Here is a 9,359-nt window from a genome sequence, read left to right as displayed (position 1 = left end):
CTGTGCCAGAAGCAGGAGTCAGACCAGACCAGACCCGACCCAATCCACAAGGAAACTCTGCTTCCTGCTACCAAGCGTGAGTACTTGGGAAATGCCAGAAGATCTGGGTAACTGGTTGGGGCAGAGCGTTCACTGAGGCTGGGTGGGAGGTAGCAGATAGAGTCTGAGCTTCCCTCCCTGTATTGAGGCAAAGAGACTACCTGGCACAAAGCATATCAAACACTTCCCAGCATTTGTCACAGCCTAACTTGTCGGTGATGCTGTCTGTTACTGTTAGTTGCCATAAAACTGGCTTGTGTGGCACTGGGTGGCTCCCAGGCAAGGAACCTTGCTCTGGGGAAGTGGGGAATCAGGAGACAGTTGCCCTTTGCATTTATATTGTAGCAGCTTTGCAAAATGTCTGCCCACCTGCGGAGCAACATGCTGGTTTTCATGCTCCCCATCACCATGGGAAAGGCAGCGAAGGAGGCCTCAGGCTTGGGCTAGCAAATGCTTGTGACAATTCTGCAAGGTTGAAATAAAGTCACAAACGCCACAAAATCGAAGCAAACACAAGTCAGGCCAAGCAGCTGACTGCCAAGGTGGAGTGGGCCAAGGGCTCTTTGGAAGCTGTGTGCGCTGTCTCTCCAGGAGCAGCTGGGGGTTAGTGATGTGTAAGCCACAAAAGGCTTGGGTTGGATAAGTACCTAACGCCTCTCTGAGGGAGGGGGCTGGGTGCAGAATCTGGAAGGAAGAGGCCTCATTGAGATTCCTAGCCCCTTCTGGTTATTGGCTGGGACCGACCTCCTGCCTTTTTCAGTGTTTTGAGTGCTAGGAGTACAGGGAAACAAAGGGAAAGCCAAACCATTGACCCAACCCTTTCCAGGCCTTGGAGGAGGTTCTACTGTACCTGCCCCAGCTTATCCCTCCCTTACTGGGGTTGGAGGAGCCTGAATGTAAAGGCTGCGGATAGCCGAGTGAGGTGAGGTGGCAGGGGCGTGTCTAGAAGCAGTGAGCCTGGCAGGAGCTGGGCATGCTGTACTTGCCTTCGTGAAATGCAGTGTGCAGAAAGGAATCGTCAAACAGGAGGCATCGGCCTTCAGCCCAGCACTGGGGCTCGCCGCCCACCACCAGCTCGCAGTTGCCGGGAGTCTTCAGACCTTCAGGTACAAAATACGGGAGAGAAAAGAGGACACCTGTGGGTCAGGGGAGCTGTGTCTAGGTGGTTAAACCATCCCTTTTCTTTAGGGACCAGGTGAACCCTTTGTCTGAGCTGTGGGCCAAGCCCTGGAGTACAGCTTTCTCCCAGCCCCATTGTAACCCTGCTACCAGGCAGCTGTGGCTTGCATCTCCAACCCCCCTATTGCATCACTCTCCCATCATGCTGAGCTTCACCAGCCTGAAGCCAGAGCTGCAAGGTGCAGTACATTGTCACAAGCAGCTGCCCAGCACAGCCTGCCCCTGGCGTTTAATGGCCATGTTAGCAAACCGCGTTTCAGGAGAGCTTGTGATGTTCTTAAGGAGGGAACTGACTCCCAGGGATGAAATCCGAGCAGCGAGCTGCATGTGGGTGGTGAATGGTGATGTGGCTTGTACTGCAGGAAGGGCTGGAGAGTAAGGAGCCGCTTCCTTCTGTGTCCCAAATGTGTATGGCTCTTAGCAGGGCTGGAGCTGAGCCAGAATTCTGACAGCAGTAAATGTTGACAGAAATGCTGCACTCGATCTGCAGTGCTTGGAACTCGGGCAGGTGCTCAGGGCACACGGGGCTTCCACATCATATTCCAGGTCTGGCTCCCCACCCAGCTCAGCCAATGCACTTCAGTCCTGGCCTGCACCCACACCCAGCTCCGCAAGGGCACCCCTCAATCCAGGGCCTGACAGCCATACAACCCTGTGTGGTAACTGCAGGCTCGTTGTATATTCAGTGCCTGCCATGAATTAGCTTGATACCACAGACTCATTTCTTTGTGGGGACCTGGGGGGATCCTTGAGGCTGCACGGTGCCCAAAGGCACAGGAATCCTGGTGCATTTCTCTGGCTTTGGATCTGAAGTCTGAGGGAAGCAGAGATGTTCTGCACTGGACTGGGACTCTCGAGAGACCTGGGTTCAATTTCTGGCTCAACCACAGACTCCCTGTGTGCCTTTGGCCAAGTCATTTAATCTGCCTGGTGGCTCGGATCCCCTCTGTACCATGCGGCTAGCAGTGCCTCACCTCCCGGGGTGCCGTGAGGACAACATCCAGCAATGCTTGCCAGGTGCTCAGATACTATGGGGACAGTGGCCTTACATATACCTAGATGGTAGAAATACAGGCCGCCCCAGCTACAATGGATGTTATGGACTGACCAATGCCACTGAGAAAACTGTACTTTTATGGAGACATTAATACACCAAGGACGCCCAGCAAGCAGCTGACTCCTTGTGATTTGTGAAGGGAACGTTCCTCATTCCAGACTGGGGATCAAGCTGCTACAAGGGGGCCAATAGACTGTGTATAACTGGGGGGAGACAGAGGGTTCAGGACACTCACGATTCTCAAATGGGAACATATGGCATGTGTCCGCTGCTGCTCGGAGCCCCAGGCATCCCGCACACCCACAGCAGGAGACTGACTTTGGTGCCAAAAACATGTGGGTACAGCAGGGGCTCCCAGCCGCCCAGGAGCATGTTTATGTTTCTTTGATGTATGTTTCAGAGACTGCAAAACAAACCCTGGCTCCCTCCACACATACTGTCCTGAGCTGCAGAAGCTCCATCCAAATCCTCTCTGCAGCAGAAGCTCCATCCTAGAAGATGGGCGAGGAGGAGAGTTGATCATTGCATGCGCACTGGGTTAGCAATGTCTAGCTGACACCCTCGGGGCTGGAGGGGACAGGCTGAAGCAGTGCTTGAAGCCTGAAGAAAGCCCCGCTCCTGGACTTGGGCATCCAGGGACGAGAGCCAGGGAACCTGTGCCTAGAGATGGTGCAATAAGGCAGTTCAGCAACAAGCTCACAGTAAACAGAGGTTTAGCTACTCCAAGGGCAGGCTCCTTGAGGCAGGGCACACCGGGGTGCTGCAGCAAGGGTCTCATAGAGGGCTTTCAATACACCAAAGTCTCTGCTCTCCACTGGGGGAGCTGGGACCTTAGCACTAAGGCAGGGAAAGAGCACTCCGGGGTGCCCTGCCGGGCTACCCCCCTTCCCTGAGAGGTTCTGGGCAGACCAGCTTACACTGCAAATGGCCCTGGACTTGTGCACAAGTCAGATGAGCTAAAGTTGAGAAGCCTGGAGGCCAGCCCAAGGCAATGCTGGGCATGTGGCTCCCGCCCTGGGGGCACAATGAGGCATGGAGTCCACGGGCGAGGCCTGACAAAGGAAGGTTCTGTATTGGCAGTAGCCAGGCCCCTCGCTGTGACTCCACCTAGGACGCTGCTGCTCTGACTTTATGGGAGGGGATAAACAGCCAGCAAGGCTGAGCAGGTGGGAGCCTTGGCGGGTGGTGTCGAATAGGTGCATTGCTCCTTCTGTCCCGCTCCTAGGTGCCTCGGCCAGGCCTGTCCAAAGGAGAGGAGATGGGGACGTTGATGGAGAGCTCTGCTTGTTCCTCCTCCCCAGGCCAGACTCAGCCAGCTCCACGGCTAGCCGGGGGAAGGGGAGCATGGCTCTAGCTGACCTGGTGAAGCTCTGGGGCTAGAGAGCTGCTTCAAAGCTTGCCTCTAGCTTAAAAACAACAAGCAAGTGCCAGCGAGTGTGTGCCTTGCGGAGGTGGCTGGCCAGTCGTGTAGGGTGTGCCAGCAGGGCCACAAGCAGATTCTTCCCCCACCACAAACATTATTGTTTTCTATGTTCCAGAATCCTGGCTATGCGCAGCAGGGACACTTTCCCAGCCAGGCTCTCCCAAGGGCTAGAGGGCTCCCAAGAACTGACAGGAATCCAGGCTTTCAGCTCCTTGAGCTGTAGGTACTGGGCTCTGCTTGGAGACCAATCTGCAGAGGCCAAATGGTGTCTGAGCCTCTCCTCCCCTTGCTTTTCAAAGGGATGGCTGATGTGCACAAAAACAGGCTCCTGCAGCTTCAGTTAGAGCTGCCCCTCCTGAGGCTGCTGCTTGGAGGCAGACCCTTCTGCATGACAGTCATCTCACAGCAGCAAAACCTGAGTCACTGACAGCAGCCCGCCTCCAGATCATAGAGCTGAGGGAGGAGGGGCACAGACTCCAAAGCGACTAAGATTCTGTTCTCCTGGCTCAGGAGGGATGGTATCTAAAGCAATGCTTCGCCGGTTTCCATGCCAGTTCAGAGTCCCCTCATGGTTCAGGTGGAAGCAGCTGCAGTGTCTGGGGCAGCCCAGAAAGGCCCCGTCACTTCAGAGTGTCCCAGGCAGTGAGCGCGTCCCGCCTGCCGAGCTTGCAATCAAGCTAAGTGTTGTCTGCCCATGCCATTTTAAAAGGTCTGGGAAAAAATGTGGTATGGGGAGAGGAGGAGAAATCCCCTTGGCTGCTGAGCTAGAGGTCATGGAGAGCTCCCAGCAGAGTGAGGTGGCTGGAGCCCTTCCTGCATTTTGCAGGGAAGGTGCAGCACCCAGTGGGAGCTCTGGCGTAATGTTCCTATTGTGCTTAAAAAAAAAAAAACAAAAAAAAACAGCAAAACACCAGGATCAGCTCCTGGAGAGACAAATACCAATGTCTGGCTCCTCGGTGGCTCTGGGTGTCGTGTGCAATCTGAGACCAGGCTCAGAGCTAGCAGACAGAGAGAAGCCGTGCCTCGTGCAGGACCTTCCATCCATCCTTACAGTTGCTCTCACTGGTTCAGGAGTGTTTGCAGGGACACTCCTCACCCAGAGTCGCTTCTTTATTGCCCAGGTTCTCTGACTCCAGTTTCCTAAAATCTGAGCGTACGTTCCCTTCCTTAGCTCAAGGCCACTGTGCCCTGAGCTGCATCTTCTGAGACTGAATGATTCCCTCCTTTCCCTTTCGACTGCGATCATGACCCCTCTGACTATCCTAGCTTAGGATAATCCTTATATAATTTTTTTACCCTTCATAGGATGGTCTCTAAATCCTCCTTAAACTTTGATGAGAACAGACTAAACCTGTCAGGATTTGAACTCAGTACCTTGAAAATACAGCAGACTCTTCACTAAATTCCACAGCCTTGGGAGAACTAACATCAGTTTTAGCAACAAAGGAGGAAGAAAAATACCTGTAACTCTTCTCTGCTTCTGCTGGATACATACCTAAATGGCATCGTATGCGGATGTTGGTTGGTCCATAGTGCTCCCCAATGACCGTGCCAGGGGTCAGCACAGAGATGCACACGTTCCCAAAGACATTGTTGCCAATGCAGGTGCGGAGGCTCCCAAGTAAGCGATACGTCCGTGGGCATTTCCTGCAGTTCTTGGGAACGCACGTGCCCTGGTTCACCAGGTAAAAGGTGAACCACTCCCCGCTGGGCGTACTGTTCATCTTCCATCCTTGCGGGAGGCTGCAGTTTGAGAAAGCTTTGTAGAGGGTCTCAAATTCACACAGGATGGTCTGGAAGTTGCGTTCCAGTAACTCCACGTCGTGTTTTTGAGCATCCCGTGAGAAGTAGGGCATTGTCGGTAAGTCTGGTAAGAAGAAGACTTCTGGCTTCTGGATGGATGGTCGGCTGTTTAGGTAGCGCCCTTGCTCTCGGATGCCCTTGTGGATCCTGCCCATGCCGGACCAGGAGTAGCGCTTGGCATATTCCTGCAGATTGTGATAGAGTTTCTGGTTAAGCCCGTCGTTACGTGTGCAGCGCACGCACTCGGGGGAGTGGCAGTAAGCGTACCCGTTCTGTAAGCTATTGGCATCGGAGCTCTGCATGAGGGAATTCACAGTGACGTATGTGCGGGGCTGCTCCCTGCCAACGTGGTAACAGTACCAAACAAACAGGACCAAGAGGCAAGCAACAGCAGTGAGTGCACTGGTGTCACAGTCCCGGAAGGACTGGATCCCTGTAGCTATGAACTCCCGGAGTCCATCCAGTGACCAGCTCCAGTCCATCAGCCACTCCAAAGACATTTTTGTGAAGCTGTTCTTAGAGGTGTATAAAAGGGCCAGGTGATCCGTCCTCACGGTTCTTAAAGGCACCCACACCATGCAGGTTAGTAGGGGCACGGAGGGAAGGGCTTGCCATGGGGAAGCATAGTTGTACCTGTTCCCTGGATGCTTGTAAGCACTGCATTAGTGAGTGGCAGGTTGTTAGTGTTCACATCTACATGTTTGACAAGGCCTGTGCCTCAGAGTATCAGGAAGCCCTACAGTGCTGCTATCGTTAGTGATGCATCAGCTGTGGCATCCCTGCCAAGGTTCTGAGGTTATTCATTCTCAAACGCAGCGCAGACAGGCAGGGTCTGAAAAAACAAGAACCCAGATGGGCATTAGGGCTTTTTCAGTCTGGAATTACTCACTGTATTTCAGATTCAGCATCTGCTTGCTGTTCTGAGGAGATCCGCATCCCATTCCAAAAGCTGTAGGAACTCAGCAAAGGGGAGTCATTTAAGTGAAAGTATTTGGACCAATAAAGATTGAACAGGAAACGAGGCCCTTCCCCAACCCTGCCGAGTATCTTAATCAGAAGATGGACACTGTCTTATGCTGTGTTTCCTCCATCCCTCCCACCCCCATTTTATTCCATGAATCTCAAACAGGATGTGCACCCGGTTGGGGGAGCATCAAGTGATTACCCAGCCAAGCCTCTGTCCCTTCTCTCCTTGCTACTCGTGCACATTCTTCCATTCTCTCCTAGAGCCCTGTGCACTAGCCAGTGCTGCTCCCCCTGATCCTTGCCTCCTGCCTGCTACAGCATCACTTCTAAAATCTGGTCCATTCATAGCCAGGGGAAAAGCTGGGAATGTTCTTTTAACAGATGTATCTCATACCACATCACAGACTACACTTCAATCAAAAGGCTCTGAAATGACTCTCCTTCCAGGGAATAGAGTGCTTTCCACTGAGAACAGATACCACCACTCGGGTTGTTACTAACAACAGAATCCATCTTGGTGGAAGGCCAGCTTTTCTCATTTTAGACACACACAGTGGAAATGAGTGCCCCCTGCAGGGCAGCAGGGAGAGGGACGCCCTGGAGCATACAGCGCTCCTTGGCTCTGTATAGCAAAGCAGTGGATTGAAGTTACTAGAGAGGGGAGCTCCTCCAGGACCAGAGGGTCTGTTCAGACAAGGCCCCGGACATCTGTGCTCTTGAGGAAGTATCCAAAGCTGTAATCTGCAGAAGTCCTGAGGGTCTTTCACAGGATCCCAATACTGCCTGCTTTGGGCAGGCTCAGAAATGCCACGGGAACAGTTCCTCTCTGACAGCTGGGCACTGCCGTGACTAGCAGACACCAGAAAGGGCAGACGCATAAATTGGTGAGTGTGGATGGGTGTGAGGGGTGGAGGGTTTTTTTTCCCCCTATCTAATTAACCAAATTTATTTAAGTCCCAACAAGGTATGGGGTTCGCTGTGCACTCTGGGCAAGGGTTCACACCAGCTCTTGTTCTACCAGAACTGGGTCATAGGAACCTCATTCCCACCTGCGTGGTAATCAGACTTGAGACCTATTTTGTTTATATCTTATTTGAAAAATCTCAATTTCATTCAATTTCTCTGAAGCCATCCTGTGTGTGTGCCCATAGCAAGTCTGTGCAGCCATCTATTCTTACCCCCATTCTTCCTTCCCCATTTTCTCTGTTATTCACTTGTTGCATTGTCTTTAATTAGACTGTAGGCTCTTTGTGGCAGGAACTGTCTTATTATACACAATATTTTATATAGCACCCCACACTGTGAGGTGGTGATCTTTACTGAAGCCTCTGGGAGTTGCCACAATATACATAATCCTGGACTGGGGTTCTCTCCACTTCAGGGTTAGAGCAAATCCAGGGCCCACTGTGCCAGACTTCCCCCAAAGTCCAACCATTCCGCCAAGCAGAAGGTACTATTCCACTCTGTAACTCTCTCCACCATAACACACAGTTACTGGCTTAGGCAGGCCGATCACCGATAAAGCAAATCACAGTTCCCTGCCCTTTCAACAGCAGCTCCTGTTCAGTAAATGGAAGCTGAAAAGGTGCCGAGGTGCATTCATGGAAGGCCATGCTCCTTCATACTATTAGACCAAGGTAGAGGGGCAGCTGAGAATTATTTTGGCAAACCAACAAAGAACCAATGTTTTTAAAGGTCAATACCTACAAAGTTCCAGTCCAGATGGCTGCTCTGTTCCTGCACTTTTGTCAAGGATCTTTTGCAAGCACCTGACAGGAAAATGGAATGGAGAATTTACAAAGTGGATTTGAGTGTAAGTGTTCCTTTAACAGGAGAGAGCTTCTCTGACTATCGCATTGGTTTGCTCTGAATTCTCTCCCTGGGAATCTTGGAGCAGGAAGGGGAGGGGGGAATGAAGGCAAAAGCTCAGCTGGGGTTTTTAAATATGTGGACGTTTTCAAAAATGTAACTCCTATTAGTGGAAAGGAAGTGCGCTAGCAGAGCAGAGAATGGACATGTGTATCCACTGCAGTTAGCCATTTAGATGCCATAAAGCAGTTGGAGGATAAAGTGGCTGATAACTTTACTCAACTATACAGAGATGATTTATCTTGTAATAGTATTTTCTGTACAAACTATGTCCCCCAAAAGCTTCAAATGTAATAGCTACCAGTAGAGGTACAGAATGAGAAAGAGAGAGAGAGAGATGGGCTGTCTGAAAATATTTTAAAGTAGATGGAGAGAGAGTCTGGCAAAAGCTGCAGGGGAGAAGGTTCTTGCACAGCAGTGGTGAGACAGCACAAACACCCTCCTGGTCCTCTGTACTGTTCTGTGCAGAGCAAGTTCTATGTAAAGCACAAACTGCTTAGTCCTTGGTGAAATGGCCTAGCAGGCTAAGTGCTTTGGCTGTGCAGTGATGCCGTTGCTGTGGTCCTGGCAGGTCGGGGCATAAGGCGGAGGCAGCTCTCTACCAAACTAGAAAAGGGCACTTTTAGAACAAGTACATTTGCAAAACTAACTTTTCCTCCCATTCTGTTCCCCAGTTTTCACACTGCTGTGTGCAGCCATGGGGCTTTAATGGGAATTCCTCAAAGTGCATACGGCACCTTCCGTAGTGTCTGCAAAGGAACGGTGAATTGTGATGGGCTGGAGAGGCACTTGTTGTATCCCTTTGAAATACTGACTCCTTGAACACAGGTCTTGGCTTTAAATCAGTAATTGTGTTATGGGGCTCCCTGGGGTGTGTGGTGAGCCGGTGCACTTGGCAAAGGAGGGATTTGTACTGAAAGTATTTTTATGTTTCAAGGCGACTTCTGCAGAAGTTGCTGGTTCAAGGTGACTGCAAAGCAATTCTTTAATACATGGATTGATAAAGTTAATATCCCAAAGGAG

The 9,359-nt window shown here is 51.5% G+C and overlaps 1 protein-coding gene across 8 annotated transcripts in view; it reads right to left on the bottom strand.

Annotated features, from left to right (window-relative positions):
* The window catches only part of LOC140898606 (aspartate beta-hydroxylase domain-containing protein 2), a 48,017-nt gene that overhangs the window by 35,542 nt on the left and 3,116 nt on the right, over positions 1–9,359 (bottom strand). For 7 of the 8 annotated variants that reach the window (XR_012155038.1, XM_073312647.1, XM_073312650.1 and 4 more), the window contains exons 3-4: positions 5,194–6,333; positions 1,026–1,139 (exon numbers count right to left, since the gene is read on the bottom strand). Coding sequence is in view for 7 of the 8 variants with exons in the window: in XM_073312647.1 (XP_073168748.1) it covers positions 1,026–1,139; positions 5,194–6,079 (1,000 nt within the window). In the remaining variant the exon portion in view is untranslated. Of the gene's footprint in view, positions 1–408; positions 505–1,025; positions 1,140–5,193; positions 6,334–9,359 lie in introns of all 8 variants that reach the window. The other variant, XM_073312654.1, reaches the window with a different exon arrangement.

This window comes from Lepidochelys kempii, chromosome 15, assembly GCF_965140265.1.
Source record: "Lepidochelys kempii isolate rLepKem1 chromosome 15, rLepKem1.hap2, whole genome shotgun sequence".
Lineage (NCBI taxonomy): Eukaryota > Metazoa > Chordata > Testudines > Cheloniidae > Lepidochelys > Lepidochelys kempii.
This window is presented reverse-complemented; position numbering and strand designations above follow the sequence as displayed.